Source organism: Dendropsophus ebraccatus, chromosome 8 (assembly GCF_027789765.1).
Source record: "Dendropsophus ebraccatus isolate aDenEbr1 chromosome 8, aDenEbr1.pat, whole genome shotgun sequence".
Taxonomy (NCBI): domain Eukaryota; kingdom Metazoa; phylum Chordata; class Amphibia; order Anura; family Hylidae; genus Dendropsophus; species Dendropsophus ebraccatus.
The window spans coordinates 94,086,920-94,112,863 of NC_091461.1; the positions used below are offsets into that span (position 1 = coordinate 94,086,920).

The 25,944-nt window shown below is 46.0% G+C and overlaps 1 protein-coding gene across 1 annotated transcript in view; it reads left to right on the plus strand.

The window, feature by feature from the left end:
* Nucleotides 1-10,856, plus strand: part of LOC138798738 (membrane-spanning 4-domains subfamily A member 8-like) — a 36,349-nt gene extending 25,493 nt beyond the window's left edge. Inside the window, exons 4-7 of the mRNA XM_069979310.1 lie at nucleotides 937-993; nucleotides 3,874-4,014; nucleotides 6,102-6,224; nucleotides 10,419-10,856. Coding sequence (XP_069835411.1) covers nucleotides 937-993; nucleotides 3,874-4,014; nucleotides 6,102-6,224; nucleotides 10,419-10,571 — 474 coding nt within the window. The 3' untranslated portion in view covers nucleotides 10,572-10,856. The remainder of the gene's footprint in view (nucleotides 1-936; nucleotides 994-3,873; nucleotides 4,015-6,101; nucleotides 6,225-10,418) is intronic.
* Nucleotides 10,857-25,944: the final 15,088 nt, after the last annotated feature.

Below are 25,944 nucleotides of genomic sequence, written 5' to 3' on the forward strand. Positions count from 1 at the left end.
ATAGTGTTGAGGAGTGAGCTCGGGAGGGAGCCGGCGCCATCTTGAAATGCCGGCGCTGCGGGGACCGAGGCCCGTGTCTTTTTTCGGGCGGCCGCTGATGCTTTTTTTAGATGTGTGCCGCATCCCGGTGTGTCTAGGAGGAGTTCCAGGGGTCTCCTGATGAAAAACTTGCCAACTGGAAGAAGTAAGATTCACTTGAAGATAGCTAAGGAGTGGAGCTCTGCTACAACGCGTCTGGTCTCTTCAGAAGCAGGCCACGCCCCCTGATCGGCGCTGCGGCTGTGTGTGAGGCTCCCGGCTCCTCTTGTTCCCCTTCAGCTAATCGGTGCACGGCAGCAGATCGATGATCAATGGGGCTCTGAACACCCAGAACCAGGCTGATCAAAACTTTTCACATGTCTCTATACATTCTCTGCAGGGAAAGTCTGGGGCAGCATGAGGTGCAGTCCTCATCTTCATCTCTCCTGCACACAGCCGGACCCCATTGACTTTAATAAGGTTCGATTCGAACCTCGAACCGAACACCAATACCATTCGAGGTTCGAATCAAACATTTTACTGTTCAATCTTCACTACTTCTGACTTGAGGGAGGGAATGAGATTTTTAAATGGTGGTCAGTGCTGGAAGGCTGAGACCTGAGCATCAATCAAATAGAGACAAGGCTGGGGCGGGGAAACAAGGAGAAATTCCAGCCCTCACATATGATGCATAATGTTGAAGAGACAATCACTTTAAGCATCAACATAGCCTCATGGTTCCAACTGATACTATTTAGGACTTTTGGGACCTAATGGTGGGACATTTATTGGAGGCCCATTGTTTATGGACTATTATATCAGCCTTTTCTCCGTAACTCTTAGTACACGTTTTGCTATTATATTGAACAAATGTATACCTGTATTGTGTGATTCTAACTAGAAGTTGTATTTTTACAGTACATCGTTGCAGGATCTCTGACCATTGCTGCTCATTCTAAACCCAACCTCTGTTTGGTGAGTGACCTGATAAATTATGTGTATAACCAATGTCACCTGATTAGTGATCAGCAAACTTGTCTAATGTTGGGGTTCAGCCAAACCCAAAGGCTCAACAATTTACTCCCAGTAGCTGTAGAAGTTGGATGCAGCCCTAGGCCTGTCATGAATACATGAATTCAGCCTATGGCTCTATCCATGTCTTTCAGGATACCCTTGGGCTGCACCCAACCTCTCCAGCCACTGGGAGTGAAATGCAGAGCGTTCAGGTTCATCCTGAACACCTGATCCCTGTGAAGGTAGTGGTTATTATAATTTAGAGCCTTGTGACCCATTGATGGTTATTTGGCCCAGACCTTATTTACTTTTATGGCTCATATTTCATCAGCTACCACACTTTTGAGTAAAAACTCATATAAGTTTGGAAAGTGAACAAATGTGGTCACTAGCTGGCTACCTTTGGGCCATGAGATCTGTGTCTGTCTGTGCAAAGATACTGTAGTACCAGATTATGACAGGGTGTCTGTGCCTTGGATGGCACAATTGTAATTTGAACGATACCTGAAAGATTTCTCAGTCAGTAGAAGGTAATAAAACAAGATAGCCAAGGCTCCTATTTCAAAACCAAGTGCCAGGTGCCAGAACTTTGCTTATGGTCAATTTTTTATAGTGATCATCTGAACTAATAGCATCACAGGTCTTTATGGTGCTGTTAGTTTAGGTGACAAGACCAGTATTTGTGGCCTTAAAGGGGTACTCCGGCACTGATTAAAAAAAACGGAGTCTGTTGTTTAAATTTACTGCTGTTTGCAGCTACCTGAAGCTCCAGTTGGTGTGTTCATTTTTTCTTCACTTCCTGGTTTGGGCTATCTCATGATGCACTTTGTCTCCTGTGATGTCTAACTGACTCTGTAAAACTGTTAGATGGCTTAAAGCTTGCTCAGCCAATCAGAGCTGAGCAACCTGAGTCATCTGACAAAGGGAGGTTGGCTTAACAGAGCTTAGACCCGCCTCCCTCTTGATGATGTCACTGTCACAAAATGGCTGCCACAGAGCAGCCTGGGGTCAACAGTCATTAGGTAAGAATGAGTTTACTTCACTTCCTAGTGGGGGATTGAGGGGGGAAAAGAATGGCGAAGGGGGGCAGAAAGGTGATTGAAGCATATTACAAAGTTATTAGAGATGAGCGGACCGTCTGACTTTTGGTCCGACGGCATCTGCGCTCTATCGTCATGCCTGTGATCCCGGGTGCATAGTTGCGCTCCTGGGAATATGCGGCCAGGATATTCCAGGGAATTCCAGATCGATTCCCTGGAATATCCTGGCCGCATATTCCCGGGAGCGCAGCTTTGCACTGGGATCACAGGCATGACGATCTCTAAAAGTTATATAATTTTGTAATGAGTTTAAATTACTGGGAAAAAGCTTTTGGAGGCAAAATGTGCTGTCAGCCAAATAGATGTTACTTCAAATTTGTAGCTCCCCTATGAACATGGCTGGACTGAACATACATGTGTTTTCTATGGGGAGCAGATTTGCTCAGCAGCTTGAAATCAATGGAACCTTAAAAATTTCCAAAAAAAAAAAGAAAACAAAATTTGTGCGCTTTAAAAACCATGGGGAACAGTTGCCCTGGGCAAGCTGTGTCAGTGGGATGACTACAGTGCACAATGGCTGATGGAGGATTGTGTGGCCATTGTCTGCAAGGTTATGCCTGAATAAGAAGGTTGTTTGCAATGTACAGTATGTACTCCACCAACACAGTTTATGCAAGGGGATAATGTAGGGCTGTGTTCACATAGAGCACAAAGTAAGCTGATGGTGAGCCAGAAAAGATAATAGTTTTTTCACTCTCCAGACAGCCCCTTTACATGGAAAATCCATGTTTTTATCCATAACCCATATTTTAGGCTATGTATTAGGGCTGGGCGATATAAACGATATGCCAAAATATCGTCATCAATTCGGTTGACGATATAGATTTTTGGCATATCGTCATATCGCGATATACCACGGAGCGGTAGTGAATAAGCTTCTCACTTACCGCTCCGTGGTACCGCGCTGCAGGGCCTTCCGTTCACGCATCGTCAGCGCGCTAGCGCGCTGATGCGTGTGACGTCAGGTCTCCCAGTGCATGCTGGGAAGAAGACGCGGCCCGTCTCGCCTCGCGGACTCCATCAGCCAGCCCTGCAGGAAAGGTAAGTAGCAGAGGGGTCGGGGGGCGGCAGATGGCTTGGCATGGGGCTGATGATGGCCCTGGCTGGGGGGACATGATGGCTGGCACATGAAATGGCTGGAAAACTGAGAGGGGAGATGACTGGCACTGGGGGGGGGGGGCTGATGACTGGCAACGGGGGGGCTGATGACTGGCAACGGGGGGGCTGATGACTGGCAACGGGGGGGCTGATGACTGGCAACGGGGGGGCTGATGACTGGCAACGGGGGGCTGATGACTGGCAACGGGGGGCTGATGACTGGCACAAGGGAGGGCTGATGACTGGCACAGGGTGGGCTGATGGCACAGGGGAAGGCTGATGACTGGCAAGGGGGGCTGATTGGCAAGGGGGGCTGATGACTGGCGCAAGGGGGGCTGATGGCACAGGGGAGGGCTGATCACTGGCACAGGGGAGGGCTGATCACTGGCACAGGGTGGGCTGATGGCACAGGGGAAGGCTGATGACTGGCAAGGGGGGTGATAACTGGCACAAAGGGGGCTGAAGGCATAGGGGAAGGCTGATCACTGGCAAGGGGGGGGTGAGTATACACACAAAAAAAAATTATATATCGTGATATATCGTTATATCGTGCATGCATCAAATTATATCGTGATATAAATTTTAGGCCATATCGCCCAGCCCTACTATGTATATTACATTTATTTGGATTTTGTTTTAACAGGTGAAAGGATCCCTCTCCTTAAACATCATCAGTTCCATCTTCAGTTTTGTTGCTGTGATTCTTAATATCATTACTCTAGTAATAGTCAGTAATTTCTATCAATACGATTACAGAAGTGATTACAGAAGCTACAGGGTCTATGTAAGTTTTAATTACCTTCTGACTAAACTATTTAGGAAAACAACATTTTTTCTAAAATGAATTCATGATAATAAGATTCCTCAACAGATTTTCTGAGGAACATGACAGGTGCTGACTCCTGAAGTCCTGTGGAAATTGTTGTTACACTTGAAGGGTTGGTTTCCTCTGGGCTACACACTACAAGCTCTGTTTCCAGATAAAAAAAAAAAATTCTTGCAAATCTAAATATTTTGTGCTGGAAACACATGGTGGACTACCATAATGGCCACAAAAATATATGATGGTAGATTAAAGGGGAACTCCGGTGTTTTTTCCCCCAAATTAACTGGTGTCAGAAAATTATATAGGTTTGTAAATTCTATGTAAAAATTTACATAATAACAATTTACAGTTTTCCAGTACTTTTCAGCTACTGTATGGCCCCTGGAGTTCCCCTTTAAGGTCCTCTAGAGTTCCCCTTTAAAGAACAATTATAGTGTCCATAGATAAATATCTGAGATGATTTTGTCTAATCCGCTCAAAATCTCTCTGCTGGGAATATCTGATTGGCTTTACCTACCAATTTGTATAAAACCTCTAAAATGTATATCTCTGGAGTATCAGGTTGAAAATGAAGTTATATTATCCCCCTATTGTACACTATTGTACGTCTTAAAGGGGATATCTAGGATTAGAAAAAAAGACAATTACTTTCTTGCAAAACAGCACCACCCATGTCTTCAAGTTGTGTGTGGTTTTACAATTTAGCTCCATTCAGTTCATTGCAACTGAGTTACAAAACCCACCCCCAAACTGAGGACAAGAGTGGTGATGTTTGTTTAAGCCTGGATAACCCCTTTAACTTCCGTCCAAAAAAAGGCTGCTGATATGTCTTCTTTACATAGAACAGGTAGTAGCGGGTGCGTTACATAGACTCTCTCCTGTAGCTGTTGCATTCTGTGGGTGAAGCTATATAGCAGCAGGCTTATCAGTGTAGCTGCTAGAGACTTAGGGGCCTATTCCACGGAGGGATAATCGGACGAATCGGCCCGATTCGGCCGATTATCGCTCCGTGGAATAGAGACAACAATCAGCCGATGATCGTGTCATCAGCTGATCGTTTATTTAGGTGCAAACCTAATATCATCGGTCACCAACCACGCATCGCTACGTGGAATAGTGGTGCGCGACCGAGGATCTCACAAACAGCATACTTTACCTCACCAGGCTGCAGGTCTTCTCCTGCGCTCCTTCTCTCTGCCCCGCACGCAGCAGCAGCAGCAGCTTCGGAGCGGCCTGAGAACACAGACCGCTCAGTTAATCACTGTCCGCTGCGGTCCCGGCCAGTTATTGGCTGAGCGGTCTGTCATTTCAGACAGGCCGCTCCGAAGCTGCTGCTGCGCGCGGGAGAAGGAGAAGACCTGCAGCATGGTGAGGTAAAGAAGGGTAAACAAGGGCTGCAAGGACATCGGTAACTGTGTCCCTGCAACCCTTGCTAAACGATTATCAGGCCGTGGAATAGGACCAGTAAACCAGCGCCGATCTAGCAGTTTACATTATTGATCGGGCCCCCATCGGCCCGTGGAATAGGACCCTTGGGCCTCAGTCAAGGATGTAAAGGATAGAGATAGACACTGTACAAGACTTCATGATAACACTAAAGGCACAGAATTTTGCCATTATTACCACAACAGTCTCTCTAAAATGACATCAAGCTGCTTTATAGTCACAGTCTTTGAGAACAACTTGTAATAGCTGAAAACAGCAGGGCACACAGCGTGGTACTTCCACAGTCCCTGGTCACAGCTATTGTACAATTCACTACAAAATGTAGCTCTCATACTGTACAACACTGTAGGCAGAAAGTATAAATTCATAATTATCAGAATATGATGATGTAAAGCAATATTGTGTGTATATATATATATATATATATATATATTATACATATATATTATATAACTATACAATATTGCTTTACATCATCATATTCTGATAATTATTAATATATATATATGGCAGCCAATTCTGGCTTTTGGAATGGGCCTCCATTAGTCCTCATTTATTTTCTTTTTGGATGCTGACTCCTTTTGGCTTTGTGTTTACAGGACGGGGCAATTGCTGTGCCATCTTTTCTTCTTATTATAAATTTGTTTATATTCTGCGTGTCCCTTTCTCTGTCCATTTTTGGATGTCGCTCCATATCGAAAGAATACCCAAACAACCCTCAGGTAAGAAAATACAGTGTACAATGGGTAAAATGTGTGAATATTCAATAGACACTAAAAAAAAAAATTTTCTGAGATCCTATTGAACAGATATTTGGCTGTATTAAAGGGGTTACCAAGGGCTGCAAAAACATGGCCACTTTCTTCCAGAGACAGCACTGCTCTTGTCTCTAGTTCAGGTGTGGTTTGCAATTAAAGGGGTTATCCAGCGCTACAAAAACATGGCCACTTTCCCCCTACTGTTGTCTCCAGTTTGGGTGGGGTTTTGAAACTCAGTTCCATTGAAGTAAATGGAGCTTAAAGGGGTAAAGCTGGTCTTACTCACAAAGTCCCCCTGAGTATTTTGAGCCGTCTCCCTTCTTTCTAGCTGCTTCCGTTCCTGAGTTTTAAGTTTTTCTAAAGGATGGTCTATAATTAGGAAACTACGTTTCCCATCATGCAATGCTTATGCCTGAAAGATGGTGAAGTAGCAGAACTGAGATGGCAATGATGGTGTAGATGAGCTGAGATGGTGTAGATGAGCTGAGATGGTGACGCTGATATAGCAGAGCTGAGATGGTGACGCTGAAGATATAGCAGGGCTGAGATGGTGACGCTGAAGATATAGCAGAGCTGAGATGGTGACGCTGAAGATATAGCAGAGCTGAGATGGTGACGCTGAAGATATAGCAGAGCTGAGATGGTGACGCTGAAGATATAGCAGAGCTGAGATGGTGACGCTGATGATATAGCAGAGCTGAGATGGTGACGCTGATGATATAGCAGAGCTGAGATGGTGACACTGATATAGCAGAGCTGAGATGGCAATGATGATGATATAGGAGAGCTGAGATGGCAATGATGATGATATAGGAGAGCTGAGATGGTGACGCTGAAGATATAGCAGAGCTGAGATGGTGACGCTGAAGATATAGCAGAGCTGAGATGGTGACGCTGATGATATAGCAGAGCTGAGATGGTGACGCTGATGATATAGCAGAGCTGAGATGGTGACACTGATATAGCAGAGCTGAGATGGCAATGATGATGATATAGGAGAGCTGAGATGGCAATGATGATGATATAGGAGAGCTGAGATGGTGACGCTGAAGATATAGCAGAGCTGAGATGGTGATGATGATGATGATATAGCAGAGCTGAGATGGTGACGCTGATGATATAGCAGAGCTGAGATGGTGACGCTGATGATAAAGCAGAGCTGAGATGGTGACGCTGATGATAAAGCAGAGCTGAGATGGTGACGCTGATATAGCAAAGCTGAGATGGCAATGATATAGCAGAGTTGAGATGGTGACGCTGATGATATAGCAGAGCTGAGATGGCAATGATGATGATATAGGAGAGCTGAGATGGTGACGCTGATATAGCAGAGCTGAGATGGCAATGATATAGCAGAGCTGAGATGGTGACGCTGATATAGCAGAGCTGAGATGGCAATGATATAGCAGAGCTGAGATGGTGACGCTGATGATATAGCAGAGCTGAGATGGTGACGCTGATGATATAGCAGAGCTGAGATGGTGAGGCTGAAGATATAGCAGGGCTGAGATGGTGATGACGAAGCAGCGACGAGAGATGGTGAGATGGGGGGGTTGCAGACGGCCACCAAGTGAGATGCGGGTGGGGGTGGGATGCGGGGCGGGGGGGATGGGGGTGTTTCACGCGGGCGGCCGGGTGAGATGCGTTGGGGGGTAGTCATGCGGGCAGGCTGGTGGCTGGGTGAGATGCGGGGGGGGTGGGGGGGCGGTGAGCGAGCGGTGTCATGCGGGCGGGCGGCTGGGTGAGATGCGGGGGGGGGGGCGAGCGGTGTTATGCGGGCGGGGGCGAGCAGTGTCATGCGGGCGGGCGGCAGTAGAGCATGGAGCTGCCGCATACATCAATACATTGTGGCCGGGGACAGGATCATCTTTCTGCACCTACATGCCGGCTCCTCTACCTGTGACTCTCCCGCCTCGTGCAGAACTACAACTCCCCGCGTGCACGGAGAGAAGGCTGAGCATGCTGGGAGCTCTAGTTCTGCAAGAACCGGGAAAGCCACAGCTACTGCCGGGTGAGACGCAGGGGGGTGAGCTCCGGGCGGGGGGATTGGCGATGGAGGGTGCCGCGGGCTGTACTATGGGGGAGGATGGTGGGCGGCCACCGGGAGATCGCGCTGCGGCGGGAGGGGGACGAGGGTCACCGGGAGATCGAGTGGAGCGGCCGCCGGGTGACCTGCGGGGGGGGGGGGTTAACACAGAGTGTGGGTACGCTCCAGGTGGGGGGATATAGGGTGCGGGGCGGGTGAGCGGTGATAGGGTTACACACTGTGTGTGTGTGTGGGGGGGGGGGGGGGGGTTGCTGTCAGAGACAGAGAGAGAGAGAGAGACAGTGAAGAGCAGCAGCCGTGTCAGTGTCTTTCACTTCAGTGGACTGGGTTAGAAGCCTAACCCAGCCCATTGAAGAGACTGAGGACACGTGATGCCGTCTCGGAGGGTGCGGGCCAGGAGCAGGGAGCGTGTCGGGTTGGACTGAGAGCTGATGATTCTATGCATTCGGTGGGGGTGAGTGCATCGAGATAACAGCAAAACTCTGCAGAATCCATAAGAAGTTTATATTGGAAATATGCAAAGCTACGGGTGGGCAAAATATTAATGCAAAAATAATTTTGGGGGGAATACCCCTTTAATTGCAAACCGCACCTGAACTGGAGACAACAGTAGGAGGAAAAGTGGCCATGTTTTTGTAGCGCTGGATAACCCCTTTAAGCTCCATTCACTTCAATGGAACTGATCTACCAAACCTGCACCCAAACTGCAGTGGTGCGGTCTCTGGAAGAAAGTTGCCATGTTAGCGCTGGATAACTCATTTAAAGGTGTTTTCGGCTCCAATTTATGTGTTCTTTAGGGCATATGCATGTTACAGATGGAGGCTGCTTCTATATGATCTTGAATGGATAGCCACCAATTTATAATGCATCTTGCTTTGGTGGCCCATCCACAAACTACAAGATCAAAGACATGTAATAGTACATTTTCTTAGCAATAACCAGTTGTATGGCAAATGTTGGTCTATATTTCATTGCCAGAATCCTCCTCCACACACCGACGAGGGGCAAATACCCGAAACAGTTGCTTGGGATGGATGCCTGGCTTTGGTTATCCTTTGTCTTATGTTGCAATACTCGCAACCGATTTAGACTTTAATGCAAAAGGGGCCACCCTGGTATTTCCCTATTTATGTCCCAATGCTTGCAACAGAGTGGGATTTAAGGGGCTACGTATCAGGGTGGTTTGGTGATCTCCCAATTGGGAGGCACCCCTTGGCAACAGGCTTCCTTCCAGGAGGGATATCTGGCTATTCCTGTGTTTTGAGACTCGCAACCGAGGCTCCACGGACCCTTCCTTTGCAGGGCAAATGTTTTGCCAGTTGTATTTCTAGGGTTTTTTTAAGCGAATTCTATAAAAATATGAAGTTGTCACCCATCCCTGGTTAAAGTTATAACTTTCAAATTTAACACAGAAACTCATAACACTCATAGGCTATGTTCACTCAACGTCCAAAAAAGGAAAAGGGCGTCTGCTTTTTGTGTTTAAAAAAACATCAGTTATTGCATCATTTTAATTGGCTCGACTAGAATAGAATCGACTGGTAGAAATAAATGGAATAACGGACGTCTTCTTCACACATTGTGCTGAATGGCGGACGTCTTTTGAGGCGGACGCATTCAATACAATGTGTGAAAAAGACGTCCGTTATTCGATTTATTTCTACCAGCGCATCTTCACATTTGCACCATTTTAATGTGTAATTCGTGCCATTTGTAAGTGTATTCTAGACTAGAGTGGCTTTTCCCCCTTTTGTGCCTTTATGTGCCATTTTTTTAAAGTTTTTTAAATTAGCTGTGAAACTGAAGACACAGCAAGTACCAATAGACCTATTCTAAAAACAGACGTGAGGGGTGTAAACTTTAAAAAAAAATCGCAATGAATTGACTGCGCAAAAAATTAAGACTTTTCTACCACCTATGTAAAACGTTGATAAATTCTCCCCATTGTGTTTAAAAATTGATGTTGATATGTTGCCTATAATTCCTTCATCACCCCCCAAAATGAATATAGACCCCAGGTTCAGACAAAAATAATTTCAAAACCAGACCAAACTTTTCCTTTTTCTTTTTTACTCTTTGCTTTATTGTACTTATTGTTTGCTTTATTTTAGGTGTTTTTGATCCAAAATGATGCTATGGTTTCCATGAATTGTTCTACAGCCCCAGCTACATTTTCAGGAAATAATCAACCATATCCAACAGCAAGCGCACCACCACCTCCACCTTATACAGTTCAACAAGTCAAAGCTAAACATATGCCATAATTACATTCTATATTTCAAAGAATGTTCCCTTTCAATAATCTCTAAGAAGTAATACAACATATTCTACCTGTCCACTTGGAACTGGTATTTTGCCAAGCTGAATGTAAAGTGTACCTGTCGCTTTAAGTGCCTTTTCAGGATAAGCCGTCCTGTGTGTGTACATGAGGGGCAACAACAGATCTTGCCCTTTCTCACGTGTATGATAATTTCAGCAGAGTTTTGCTCTGCAAAGTTTTATTTTAGCTGTTTTTCTCTCTCTGTTCCCAAGCATAGACTACATATCCCCCATCCATCTCCTTCATCCCTCCTTCATTGACCTGTATTGCTTGCAATCTAATCCCTGAGCTAGATATATATTCACTTGTACTATTCATATATGCAAAGTTTGTTAAAAAGACAATACCTATTTACCAAAGATTATCAGAAATAAAGTTGGTTTGGAAGAAAAGCAGTATGGTTGGTTACATTGGTATAATTATCCGCTGCTGTACATTGCTGTATCTATAAATCCCTCAAAACTTTAGTTTTATTTAGCACAGTATCACATCAATTTAGTTCAAAGTAGTTCTGGATAGAGTCATGGATCATGTGATAACCCAACAGCTTCTCAAAGTATGCTTGGGCCCAAAGTGATTGTTGGCTTGTGCCTGTCCTGCATTGCAGCTGTAGACATCTGAGAGGTTACACCCTCCCTTAAGGCCCTATTCCACCAACAGATCTGACGACAGATTATCTGCCAAAGATTTGAAGCCAAACCCAGGAGTGGATTTGAAAAGAGGAGAAATCCAGTCTTTCCTTTATAACCTGTTCTCTAATTATAGTCTGTTCCTCGGTTTGGCTTCAAATCTTTGGCAGATAATCTGTCGTCAGATCTGTTGGTGGAATAGGGCCTTTAGCCTGCAGTGTATACAGTGTAACCCTCTGAGTTAGCTCTCTACCCCCGGGAAGCCAGTCTCTCACTATCTCTGGTCTCACCCTTGCACTCATTGAACCAGCAGTACCTCACAGACTAAGGGTGGTATTACACAGGCCGATGGAGGCCCGACAATACCTGTAAACGAGCAGCGATCTGCTAGATCGTTGCTCGTTTACTTGGCCTATTACACGACCCGATAATCGTTAAACAAGGGCTGCAGGGGCATCGTTACCGATGTCCTTGAAGCCTTTGTTTAAACTGTATACATACCTAAACCATGGTCCAGGGTTCCTCTTCTTCTTAACTTCTCCCCGGGTCCGCGCACTTCAGCTTCACAGCGGCTTGTCTCTGCTGACAGGCCGCTCGGCCAATCACTGGCTGCGGCGGTTCTTGCCTGTGATTGGCCGAGGGGCCGGTCAGCTGACACAGGCCGCTGAGAAGCCGTAGCGCACGGGACCCGGTAAGAAGCTCTAAAGAAAAGGAACCCTGGACCGATTCGGCCGATTATCGTTCAGTGTAATAGTACCCTAACACTATCTCTCTTGCTCACCTGGACCTAATTTGTAGCGCCTTTCACGAATGTGGTACCGGTCCTTTAAGAGCTTGTTCAGTAACACCCATTTAGAAGCAAATACGGTACCAGCCTTTTAAGAGCTGATTTGGTTTTTAAGTGCCACTTTGATACCAGCCCTTTAACAGTATTGTATGGACCTGCCATCCTCTATTGTCAAATAGGGAACATGTGACTGCGTGGATGTTGTCAGGCATTGAGTGATGGACCTGCGAGTTTCTATTGGCTACAACATTTCAGATATTTCCATGTGTGCTGTTATTGGCTGGTTAGTGCTGTGTGATATTTGAATTTTTGGGCATTCTGTCATTCATTTCTATGGGGAATTTTTGGTCTTTAAATACAAATTAAAAAAAAAAAACTAATCCAATCAAATACAAAAATATGTAGCACACCTGTCACTGTATTATTTGCAGAAAGTCGGAAAGAGAAAAAAAGAAAATTGATTCATTCTAGCTGTTATCGTCTGCGCCTATGCCTCATGCTGCAGCGACGTGAAAGTGAATTGGTGTCGGCATGTTGGACTTTTTGGGAGAAAAAGTAGTTTTATTTATACGACGAGGCGGCCCTAGGCCTGCAGCGCCTCTCTTCATTTTCAGCACACCCCTGGGTTGGATGCAGGTGAGGAGATAGTTGCTGGAGGCCTAGGGCACGTTACATAAAACTACTTTTACTCCAAAATACTGGCTTCGGGTAAAGGCCAACCCCTGAACCAGACACCTGTACAACAAGTTTGGGGTGGCTATATGCCGGTACAGATTTGCTTTGCACAAAATGGCACAGGCACAGAAGCAGTGTCCATTCCATCCGTAGCAGGTGCACAGCTATCACTATTTTACTATTGGGATCAGAACAGCACTCTGATCCTAACAATTAACCCTATAATCCTAAGCAGTGCGACCACAGAATCTAGCAGGGTTAACAGATAAGGAAATCTGCCTCTGTTCACTTTTGGGGCTCTACAAAGTGATAGCAGAGCCTTAACCCCTTAAGGACAGGGCCCATTTTCGTTTTTGCGTTTTCGGTTTTTCCTCCTTGTGTTTAAAAGGCCATAGCACTTGCATTTTTCCACCTAGAAACCCATATGAGCCCTTATTTTTTGCGTCACTAATTGTACTTTGCAACTGCAGACAGAATATTTGCATAAAGTACACTACGAAACCAGAAAAAAATTCAAAGTGTGGTGAAATTGAAAAAAAAAACGCATTTCTTTTATTTGGGGGAACTGTGTTTTTACGCCATTCGCCCTGGGGTAAAACTGACTTGTTATGCATGTTCCTCAAGTTGTTACGATTAAAACGATATATAACATGTATAACTTATATTGTATCTGATGGCCTATAAAAAATTCAAACCATTGTTAACAAATATACGTTCCTTAAAATCGCTCCATTCCCATGCTTATAACGCTTTTATCCTTTGGTCTATGGGGCTGTGTGAGGTGTCATTTTTTGCGCCATGATGTTTTCTTTCTATTGGTACCTTGATTGCGCATATACGACTTTTTGATCGCTTTTTATTACATTTGTTTTATCTGGATTTGATGCGACCAAAAATGCGCAATTTTGCACTTTGGGATTTTTTTGCGCTGACGTCGTTTACCGTGCGAGATCAGGAAAGTGATTAATTAATAGTTCGGGCGATTACGCACGCGGCGATACCAAACATGTTTATTTATTTATTTATTTGTTTACTTTTATTTAAAACCTGGGAAAAGGGGGGGATTCAGATTTTTATTGGGGGAGGGGGCTTTTTACTATAAACAACACTTTTTTTTTGTTTTTTTTTACACATATACTAGAAGCCCCCCTGGGGGACGGCGCTATCTTGGACGAGTCCCCGGCCGGCATCAGTAACGGAGATCGCTCCTCCGGGACAACGTCCCGGAGGAGCGATCTCCCCCACTAGACACCAGGGAAAGGTTGCCTCCGGTAATCGGAGGCAGCTGTCAACTTTGCCAGCTGCCTCCGATTAGCTAATTAGCGGGCACGGCGATCAGACCGTGCCCGCTAATAGCGGCGGTCCCGGGCTACACGCGGCACCCGGGACCGTGGCGCTTCAAGGCGGGGCCGCCGCGCGGCCCCGCTTTGAAGTGCTAATGAGGACATATGACGTACCGGTACGTCATATGTCCTTAAGAGGTTAAAGGGGTTGTCCAGCGAAAATCTTTTTCTTTCAAATCAACTGATATCAGAAAGTTATATAGATTTGTAATTTACTTCTATCAAAAAATCTCAAGTCTTCCGATACTTATTACCTGCTGTATGTCATGCAGACAAAGATAGGAACTCTCTCTCGGTTTTCTATGAATCCCCATAGAAAACCTCTCCTACTCTGGACAGTTCCTGTCTCGACCAGAGTTGGCAGCAGACAGCATTGTGTCAGACTGAAAATAAAGCTAAAATTATTATGTTAATTTGTTTTCCCTGAGACCCATTGGCATCACAACATATGGGGTAAATTCGCCCCTGCGAGCCCCTGGGACGAAGGAATATTTAATGAAAAAATAACAATTAAATTTTAATCCCCTCCTCCATGAGGTATAAATAGGCTGCACCTCCCCCTAGACCTCAGTCTAATTATAAAGAAACATAAAACACAGGGAGGGAGTCTTGTGATGCCAATGGGTCTCAGGGAAAACAAATTAACATAATAATTTTAGCTTCCCTTACGTCCCATTGGCATCACAACATATGGGGAATTAGCAAGCATTATCCCCAATGGGCGGGTTATTTATTACGTCCGCATTAAGAACAGATCTTGCAAAGGTTGTTCTTGACAAGAAAGAAGTATGCAGCCTGAAATATCTCACAAAGGTAGTCAAAGACGACCAGGTAGCTGCCTGGCATATGTCCTCAAGTGGCACAGCGGCACGCTCTGCCCAAGTGGAGGCCACAGCTCTAGTAGAGTGAGCCCTGGTAAATTCTGGTGAATCCAGGTCTGCAGAGGACTAACATAAGGCAATGGAGTCACAGATCCATCTGGATATTGAAGGTTTTGAAGCCTTTCTCCCCTTGTTCTTTCCTGCGAAAGGGATAAAAAAATTCTCGTCTTTACGAAAATCACCTACTCTATGTAGATAGATCTTGATAGCTCTGGATACGTCCAATAAAGAAAGATCCAAGTCTTCTTCAGATGATCCAGTAGGAGAAAATACAGGCAATACTATAGGCTGGTTGATGTTGGCAAATGAAGCCACCATAGGCAGGAATCCTGGAAGGAACCTAAGGATAACCTTGTCTTGGGAAAAAAATCACGTATGGAGGTGCGGAGCCAAGGGCTTGAAGTTCTCCAACTCTCTTAGCAGAGGTAATGGCTAGTAAAAGAGAAACTTTCAATGTTAACTTGAAGTCTACTTCCTCCCAAGGCTTAAAGGGAGGAAGACACAGGCGTCTCAACACAAAGGATAAGTCCCATGGGTCTACCTGATTTACCAGGTTAGGCCTAGTCTAGCCTTAACAAAATTCTTTACCTCCAAGATCTGAAAAAAAGGTGAGTTTAGGTGTGCAGAGAGGGCTGCTATCTGCACCTTGATGGAACTAGGTTTTAATCCTTTATAGAAGCCTTCCTGTAAAAACTCCAATGACTGTGGAGTAGAAGGTTTAAGTCCATCAATACTCCTGCTTGCACACCAATCTTGAAAAATCTTCCAAATACGTGCATAAGATTTATTTGTAGTGCTACTACGAGCGTGAGAAAGGGTATACTATACCTTCTCAGAAAAACTGGAGTCTAATACGGTCCTCTCAGTCTCCAAGCTGTCAAGCTGAGGCTGGAAAGATTCCTGCACAGATGTTGACCCTGGAATATTAGATCCGTGTGCAGAGGTAACCTCCAAAATTCCCCTCTGCTCATATTCATGGGCAGGGTGAACCATGACCCCTTCGGCCAGAAGGGAGTTATTATTATTACTGACAACTGATCTTCATCAAACTCTTGGAATCATGGCTATGGGAGGAAAGATATACGCCAGCTGGTATGTCCATGGTACTGTCATTGAGTCCACTACCGTGGGATTGTCTGCCCTGTAAAGGGAGCAGAAATTCCTCAGTTTGGCATTGCTTGCTGATGCCATGAGGTCTCTCTGAGCAAGCCCCCACCTCTGGGTTAACTGAATGATTACTCTCCTTGAGAGAGACCATTCCCCCGGTAATGTCAGGCCTCGAATCTGCCAATGTATTGTCGACACCCCTGATATGAATGGCAGAGAGTCTGGTTATTCTGGTTTCTGCCCAACAGAATATCTTCTCTACTTCCCTGAGGAGAGAAGGGGATCTGGTACCTCCCTGTTTAGGTACGCCACGCAGGCCATGTCGTTCATCCGGATTCTGACTGCTCTCTGTAAAATAAGAGGAGAAAAATGAAGAAGAGCTAGGTAAATCGCTCTGAGCTCCCTCACGTTGGAGGGCAGAGCGGATTTCTATTGACTCCAAGATCCTGCAGTCGTGATGACTGTCAGATGAGCTCCCCAACCTGTTCCTGAAGCATCTGTCGTGATGGTTATCCAGTGTGGTTCTGAAATTAAAACTCCATGTTTGACTTGTCTCCACCACATTAGAGAATGTCTTGTTTGAGTCGATAGAACATGCATCGCATCCAAGTCCTTCAGTCCTTGGTTCCATACTGTTAGTGCTTCTCTCTGAAGAAATCTCATGTGTTATAACGCCCATGGCACCGCGTCCGCAGCTGAGGCAAGAAGCCCTAGAAAGCGCATTAATGTTCTTATGGATACCTGACGAGGAGGAATTAGGAATTAAGTCTGATTTCTCTATGTTGATAATCCAACCTAATTGTTGAAGTATGTCCTGGACATAGTTCAACTGAACTCTCAGAAGATCCTGAGTCTGAGTCATAATCAACCAATCGTCAGGGTAAGGGATAACTTTATCCCCTGTAAACAGAAGCGAACCATCATGGTGACACTACCTTTGTGAAAACAAAGGGTGCAGAGGTATTCCGGATGGAAGGACTTTGAATTGTAAGTGTCTTACCTTCCCCTGGATTTGGATGGCGATTCTTAAAAATCTTCTGTGAGCCTTCAGAATCGGTACATGAAGATATGCATCCTGTAGATCTATGGTGACCATAAAATCTCCCTCCTGGAGGATAGATTTTACCGATCTTATGTTCTCCATGTGGAACGTCTTCTTTACGATGCACCTGTTGAGATATCGCAAATCTATAATAAGCCTTCACTTTCCAGATGGCTTCAGCACTAGAAACACTGGGGAGTAAACTCCCTGACCGATCTCGGATAGAGGAACATCCTCTAGAGCCTCAATGGAAAGGAGGTGAAGAATTTCTGTCTCTAGGACTAAGTGTCTTTCTGGCTTAAGATTTCTTGACAGAAGAAATCTTGGAGGAGGAAGAGATGATAAATGAAGGACATAACCATTTTGAGTAATATTTAACATCCAGTGATCTTTTCTTAATTCTTCCCAGGCAGGGAGAAACAAACTCAGACGTCCCCCCACTGGACTGGCATCAGAAGTCTGGTTTCTTGGTGTCCTTATTCTGCTGCTTCCCGGAACTCTTCTGGAATATTTTCTTCCTCGACCTCTGTACTGGTATCTCCCTTTGCCTCGCTGAGGAGATTTTGCTCTGCGAAAGGAATCACGGCTTTTATAGGACAATGGTAGGGACTTCCCCTCCTTGTCAGACAATTCCTCCATTAATTTATCTAGCTCAGTGCCAAACAGCCTACCTGGCTGGAACTCAATATTACAGAGCTGAATTTTGCTGTTAGCATCTCCAACCCAGGGTTTTAACCATAGCACCCTTTGGCAGCGGTCGAGAGCATACTAGTTTTTTTACGCTAACCTGGTTCCCTGAGATGCAGCATCGCAGAGGAAGTCAATGGCCATAATGACCTTTTTTAAGGAGTGAAGGACCTTGTCCCTGCTAGCTCTACCTTCCAAATTTTCCTGGACCTTGGCCAGCCATCTTCTTAGGCTTCTAGAAACCTCAAAAGAAGAAATGGAGACTGCCCCTTGGGCTGCCGCTGCCGTATATGATCTCTTGAGGGCTACCTCCACCCTTCTATCCATCAGATCCTTAACATTGGATCCGTCCTCCCCAGGCAGCACAGTACGTTTCGACAGTTTGGCTATGGCCGGGTCCACCTTTGGAGGCTCAATCCAGTCCTTACATTGTTCTTCCTTGAGAACATATAAGGTCTTAAACCTCTTGCTCAAACCCGGAGCCTTTTCCGGTTCTTTCCATTGCGCCTGTAACATAGACAATGAAGTCTTACCCACAGAAAAAGCCCTAGGCTTTTTTGAGGAGGACGAGTCCTTATCCTCTTCTATTGCTCTTCCTACCTCTCTGACCGCTCCTTCAGTGTGACCTTCTCTGGCTCTGCTTCTTCTCCCTTACCTCTTACAGTGGTCAGTCCTGGGTCCCCTCCTCTTCTCCCTCTATACAGCCCCCATCGGACAGACCATCAGCAGGTTTGGCCTGCAATACCATCTCTATGCTGATGACACCCAGTTATATACCTCCTCCCGCGACATCTCCCCTGCCTTCCTGCAAAATACAAGTGACTGCCTATCTGCTCTCTCTAACACCTCTCTGTTCCTCAAACTTAATCTCTCTAAAACTGAACTTCTTGTATTTCCTCCCTCTAACAAACCTAAACCCGACATCTCCCTCTCAATCTGTGGTACTAGCATAACTCCTGTGCATCAAGCTCGATATCTGGGGGTCATGCTAGACTCTGACCTATCCTTCATTCCCTATATCCAAGCTCTTACACGCTCCTGTCATCATCATCTCAAAAACATCTCCAGAATCCGTCCATTTCTCACCACTGACACCGCTCAGACTCTTACTGTCGCCCTGATCCATTCCCGATTTGACTACTGTAACTCCCTACTAATTGGTCTTCCTTTCTCTAAGCTCTCCCCTCTCCAGTCTATCCTGAACGCAGCAGCCAGGCTAATCTTCCTCTCCAGCCGCTATACCGACGTCTCCCTTCTGTGCCAGTCACTGCACTGGTTACCACTTAAATATAGAACACAGTTCAAACTCCTCACCCTCACCCATAAAGCTCTCCACAACTCTGCCCCTCCATACATCTCCTCCCTCATCTCCACCTATCATCCTCCCCGTGCTCTGCGTTCTGCTAATGATCTTACACTAACCTCTTCTTTAATCAGAACTTCTCATTCCCGCCTCCAAGACTTCTCTCGTGCTGCACCAGTTCTCTGGAACTCTTTACCCAAAGACCTCAGACTTATTGCCAACATCCCCAGTTTCAAGCGCACCCTGAAGACCCATCTCTTCAGGCGTGCTTATAACATTTCGTAATCTCGTCTCCCTTTGCTATCCCCTCTCTATAACTTCTTTGGTGCTAGGTACACTGTCCTTAGAAAATGGAATGTGACTGGCTTGCCCAGCCGCCTATAGGCACTTAGAGACTCCATGTACAATGACTGGAACATTGACAAATAAAGCACTTGTTGCCTCTTAAGTTACTCCCAGTCATCCTAGCCTGTAAGCTCTTGAGAGCAGGTCACTAATTTGTTATTGTAATTTATTCATTGTATAATTTAATATATAACCTGTAATGTATTTATATATTTAAATAAGCGCTGCAGAATCTGTTGGCGCTATACAAATAAATATTTTTATTATTATTATTATTATTATTTCCACAGGGTGTATTTCAGCTTGCACAGCTTAGCAGAGCTTATGAATTCTATCAGCTGTGAAATACCCCCTGAATAATTCTTTCTCATCTTCAGAAGTAGAAAAGGTTTCAGAAGAAGATGATGAGTTAACTTCATCAATCACAGTAAAACTGAAAATGACCATAATCCTACAACCATAAAGTAATATACTCAAAGGCTGGGAGTATAGGGAGAAATACTCAGTTTGGTCTTTATCTTAGGACACGGGCGCGATTCTCATTAGCCGCTAAAGTCTTTTGCACATAGTCCTTGACCCATACAACTACATCTTGAACATCAGGCTCCTCATAGGTTTAGATCGGCATGGAGGACAGCGTACTGAAACACATAGGCATTCATAAATATTTTTATGAAGGAAAGGATGAATCTTATCTGGAAAAAATTATCCTCCTACGGTATCCATAGCCATCAGGTAGAGGAGTCTCACACTCGGCACATGAAGTGCTTCCTTAGAAGGTCTTTTGCCAGCAGCAAGACTGGTCTCCATTTCAGACATCTGCAAATAATCATATCATCAATCATGTATTACAATACATATAAACCACTAGCCTGGCTAGAGTGATACCGGAAAGAGACACTAGGTGGCAGCAACACTTACTTTTAAGCATATAGAAGAGAGATCACAGCACTTTGCACTCAGATGATTTCTATTAGATCCAAATGAGCCACAGAAAATCCTTCCAGAGGAAGACAGCCAGACCTAGAGGTATCAAAGCTTACCTTCTGCCTTGAACACACAGCTAATCCGGCGTGCAGAGAGCGTGCGCCGCTGCCGGCCCCCGGAATTGACATCACGCAGATGCCGCAGTGCTGAGACGCGCGCAGCGCCGATGCGTTCCACAGTCGAACGCGACTGGAAGAAAAGCCAGCGGCTCGGGTGACACACAGAGTGCGTTCCAAGACGCACTAGGTAAGAAAAACTTAAAGCTAAGACCTGCAGAAGCAAATATCAGGATACTACCTGGACACCGGCTCCAGCGGCATCACAGCAATCATTACCTGGAGAGAAAACCTGAATGCAACAGGTAAACAAAGCATAAAAACAGAGGAGGGACAAAGTCCCCTAGGGCTAACAGCAACGAAGTAAAAAAAAGACTGAGGTCTAGGGGGAGGTGGAGCCTATTTATACCTCATGGAGGAGGGGATTAAAATTTAATTGTTATTTTTTCATTAAATATTCCTTCGTCCCAGGGGCTCGCAGGGGCGAATTTACCCCATATGTTGTGATGCCAATGGGACGTAAGGGAAACAACATTTTCTGCATTACCTTCAGTAGCTAATAAGTATGGGAAGACTTAAGATTTTTTAATAGAAGTAAATTACAAATATATATAACTTTCTGACACCAGTTGATTTGAAATAAAAAGATTTTCGCCGGACAACCCCTTTAATAGTAGCCAGGGCAAATGGAGGCCTCACTAAGGCCTCTGATGTCCTGACTTCAGAAGCCAATGACAGACAGGCATAATACAGTACATTGCAGTACGGATCTGTACTGCAGTGTATTACACCTGCAATCAGATGATGCTACAGTTAAAGGACAACTCCCACTGGACACCCCCCCCCCAAAAAAAAACAAACACAGACACACACAGACATCATACTCACAATCCCTCTGGTAACGATCGTCACTCGATTCGACCGCCGTCCGCCTCTGAGCAAGCTAGAAGCCATATGATGCGCTCCAGCCAATTAAAAGGCTGCTGGTGCGCATGTGGACCAGCAGCCTTTTCTATCCCATTCACTTTCCATGAAGACGCCAAGGAGGAAGAAGACCCGGACCGCCCCCTGGCTCTGACGTCGTTGTCACAAGATGGCGTCACGGGAGAAGAGGACAGTGACGACCATAATAGGTAATGTATAATTTCTTTAACTTCTGGGGGGGGGGGGGGGTCGGTGGTCCGAAAGTGGGGGAAGGGGGCCAGATCGGGTATTTAACCACATTACAAAGTTATATGTAATGTGTGTTAAATAAGCAAAAAAATAATAATTTTGTGGGAGTTGTCCTTTAAGTTCCCTAGTGAGACAGTTAAAAATAATGTAAAAGTAAAAAAAAAAAAACACAAAAAAAAAACTGCAGGGCCGCTTCTGCCATGACATCCTTATTTCGCCTCAGGTGCCAGGTTCTCTGGTCCCTGGTCCCTGAGGGGGCATCAACCTCAGTGACCATCTAAAGGATTCCAAGCAGGGCCCTGGAACAGCTCTGGCACATCACTCACATTATTGGATTCTGCAGCTATTTGCCAAAGATAATGAGGCTGCTCAGAGGCCATAGAGGGCTCCTAAACTCTCTTTATCTAACTAAAAGGACCTGAAAAGACCTTCATAGTGATGTCATCAAGTCCTTAGCGGTAATAGAGAAAGGGTAGGGGTTGGAAACAATTACTGTATATTGGGGGGCTATAAAAGGAGAATTAGAACTCTATATTATATATATGGGGCCCAGTGGGAGCAGTATTTAGGGAGAATTATATGTGGCAGTATATGTGGGATGGGGGGCATGTTAGTAGTATGTATAGGAAAGAGGGGACCATTGGGAGCAGTATATGGGGGTGCCATATGGAGCAGTATATGGGGGGGGCTCTGGGGCAAACAGTATTATGGGTTCTCTGAGGATGGCACAATTAGGGGTCTCTGAGCCTGGTTGTATTAGCAGCTCTATAAGATCGGCACTAATGTATAGAGTATTTACTGTAGTTCTGTATGCATTACTGTATGTTCACTGGTTTATAGTTATGTGTGGGATATACAATATCCACTGCTGCTGTATAGTTGTGTATGTTAACTGCTGGTATATAGTTTTGTTTGCGGGTGGATAAGTAGGAGGGGCTGGCGAGGGATGTTTCAATTTTAACCCTTAGGCAGCAGAAAACCTAGAATTACCCCTGCATATCTCATCATACCTGGTACAAGAAGGTGGCCATTTATCTCACGCAGGTTGCAGTTTTTAATTCCTGTATAATTTATAAAATGTCCAACAAATATTTTTACACTATTGGAAAAAATGGTGAATCATCTTCTCTGGTAAGTACCTCCTCTTTTCCCCATTCTATCTTCTGATGGTTTGGTGAGTAGTAAGACCTTGTTCACACTTGTGTTGCTTGGTGGCCGCTTTCTCCGCCGGCAGTGCCTGAGGGGTTTGGGGGGGGGGCCTTGGTGTTCCTATGACAGTGGGGTTGCAGTGCATTTCTTTGGTCCCTCCTCCCTGCTTGAGCTTGCTTTGCGGGGTTGGTGGTCGCTGACCGGCACAGTGTCATTTAGCATAGGGACTCATGTTTTAGAGACCTGCACCTGGTACATAAAGCAATATGGTTTGATCAAATTATATACTAACTTCGATGTTGGTTTTTAATGTAGCTGAACAAGCTTTTGTATGAACCATGGACTTCATTGCAAATGTATCAAGTCTTTGAATCTTTTATCCAATATGAGGCCATGTAACACACATTTTGCATTTTCACCAGGGGCATAGCTAAGATTCACATGACCCCATAGCAAAAAATTTTAAGGGGCCCCCCTCCACTTTGCACAACGCAACACAGTATATCAGGGGTCCTCAACTGGCGGACCGCGGTCCGAACCCGGACCGCGGAGGCCAGCTGTCCGGACCCCTGGTCAGACCTCCTAACTGCCTGGGACGGACCGAATCCGGGGCGGTTAGGAGGTCCCGCTCCCCACCACACTGCCTCCCGCCCCATAGGCGTACTGTCCTTAGATTTCAGTATGCCTGTGGGGCTGGGGGCAGTGTCGGTCCGGCCCCCAGCTGATATGCGCTCTCTGGGGATGTCCCGGGGATTCCCCAGCAGAGCGCACACCACAGACCTCAGTGTACGCCGCCGGCCTGAACTTCCCGGAAGTACAGGCCAGCGGCGTACACTGAGGTCACTGATGCGCGCTCTGCTGGGGAATCCCCGGGACATCCCCAGAGAGCGCGTATCAGCCGGGGGCCGGACCGACAGGAGAAGAGAAGAAGACAGCCGCAGCGGGGGAGCGAGGTGCTAGGTGAGTTGTGGGTTGTTTGTTTTTTTTGTCTGGGGGCCATCTATAGGGGGATATACTCCTGGGGGGAGCTCACAGGGGGCTATATACTACAGGGGGAGAGCACAGGGGGCTATATACTACTTGGGGGGCTATATTCTACTGGGGGGAGTTCACAGGGGGGGCTTTATACTACTGGGGGGGCTATATACTACTGGGAGCTCACAGGGGGCTAAATACTACAGGGGGGCTATATACTACTTGGGGAGAGCACAGGGGGGCTATACACTACTGGGGGAAGCTCACAGGGGGGCTATATACTACTGGGGGGAGCTCACAGGGGGCTATATACTACAGGGGGAGAGCACAGGGGGCTATATACTACTGGGGGTAGCTCACAGGGGGCTATATACTACTGGGGGTAGCTCACAGGGGGCTATATACTACAGGGGGAGAGCGCACAGGGGGGCTATATACTACTGGGGGAGCAACAGGGGGGTTATATACTATCAGGGCAGTCACCCCCTTTGTACCTAATATCAAAGGGCTGGTGAGAGAGAAAAAATGCCAGTTTTCCTGCTAATAAGCAGCAATTCTGTATGTAAATATTTGAGCGTTTGTGAAAATTAACAAAACATGTTCCCTACTGATGTTCAGCTCGGACCTTCACCTGACAATAGACCCCCGTAAGTGGACCTTCACTAAAAGTTGTTGAGTACCCCTGCTGTATATGCTCTGTGATGTGGCCAAAAAATAAAATTTCTCGTGGCCAGAGGCAGAATCCTGGCTGCAGCCACAAGAGTGATTGCCAAAGCAGATTTCCAATGGCTGCTTGCTATAACAGTCCACTGTTTTTACCTATAAGGGCCCATTAGGCGCTCTTATGGTTAATACATAGGTGCAGGAGCAGACTGCCTTCTGCTTAACCCCTTATGTACTGCAGTGTGTAAGTGACCAAAAGTTCAGAAGACAAGGAGATATCTGCTTTACTGCTGGTGCACTGATAACCCCTGACATCTGCACGGTGCTCTGCACATTTTCCTTTCCTACTTAATTGTGCAGCTGGAGAACAGAGGTCAGGGGTTATCATCGCAGTGAAGCAGAGATCTGTCTTCTGCTTGTTAACCCTTTTTATGTGTTGCAGCATGTAGGTAAACACTGGGTCACATACACACTGCAGTACACAAGGGGTTAAGCAGAAGGACAGACACTCTTACCTTCTCCCCCGGGTCCCCCCTCCTGCACGGGCCGCATAGCAACTGCCTACCCTGCCTCTATGGTAGCTACGCCACTGTTTTTGACATTCACATTTAACTTTTGACTCATATGGTGGCAGAGGTTCTAAAATGATATCTGAGATGATACTAAAAAAAGCACATAGGGTCACACATAGCATAATTCTGCAGGAAGGGCCGATGCCTAGGGCAGCACCTTGCAGGGGGGCAGAAACAGGGAGCAGGAGGAAGGAAACAACTTTTTTTGTTTTATAGTCTTCCTTTCAGACTTGTCAGTAAGGGGGTAGGGGGGATATGGTAGTTCCTAGTAGTCATGAGCTATTACCAGGATTATTGGCCATACGGCTATTGTTTACGGCATGAGGGTCTGGTTTCGGCTGCATGTGGTGTCGTACAGTAACTGTGGGAATGCGGCCTAAGACAGATCAGATATCAATATGATGTTCAGAAACTAGAAAATCATGATGCTAAATTGGTGAGTGAAGATGGGGCGTCTTAACCCTTAGACGACCCAGGGCGTATAGTTACGCCATGGAAGTCTGTCCCCAGACGACCTAGGGCGTAACTGTACGCCCTGGGTGTTTCTCACGCTATGAAGCGTGCTCCGGAGCGGAGCGCGCTTCATAGCAGGTGGGGGCCGGCTGCAATCAGCAGCCGGGACCTCACCGGTAATGACACGCTGCAGCGATCGCGCTGCCGCGTGTCATTAACTCCTTAAACGCCGCGATCGTGGCGCGACCGCGGCGTTTAAGTGTAAGTGACAGGGGGAGTCCCCTGTCACTTACCGATCGGGACCCCCGCAGTGTGACTGCGGGGGTCCCGATCGGTAAAACGGGCCGCCGGAGCTCTCTCACCTGCCTCCGTGCGGTCCGATCGGCGCTCTGGTCACTGAGCCTGCACAGACAGGCTCAATGAGCAGAGCGCCGATAACACTGATCAATGCTATGCCTATGGCATAGCATTCATCAGTGTAAAAATCCAA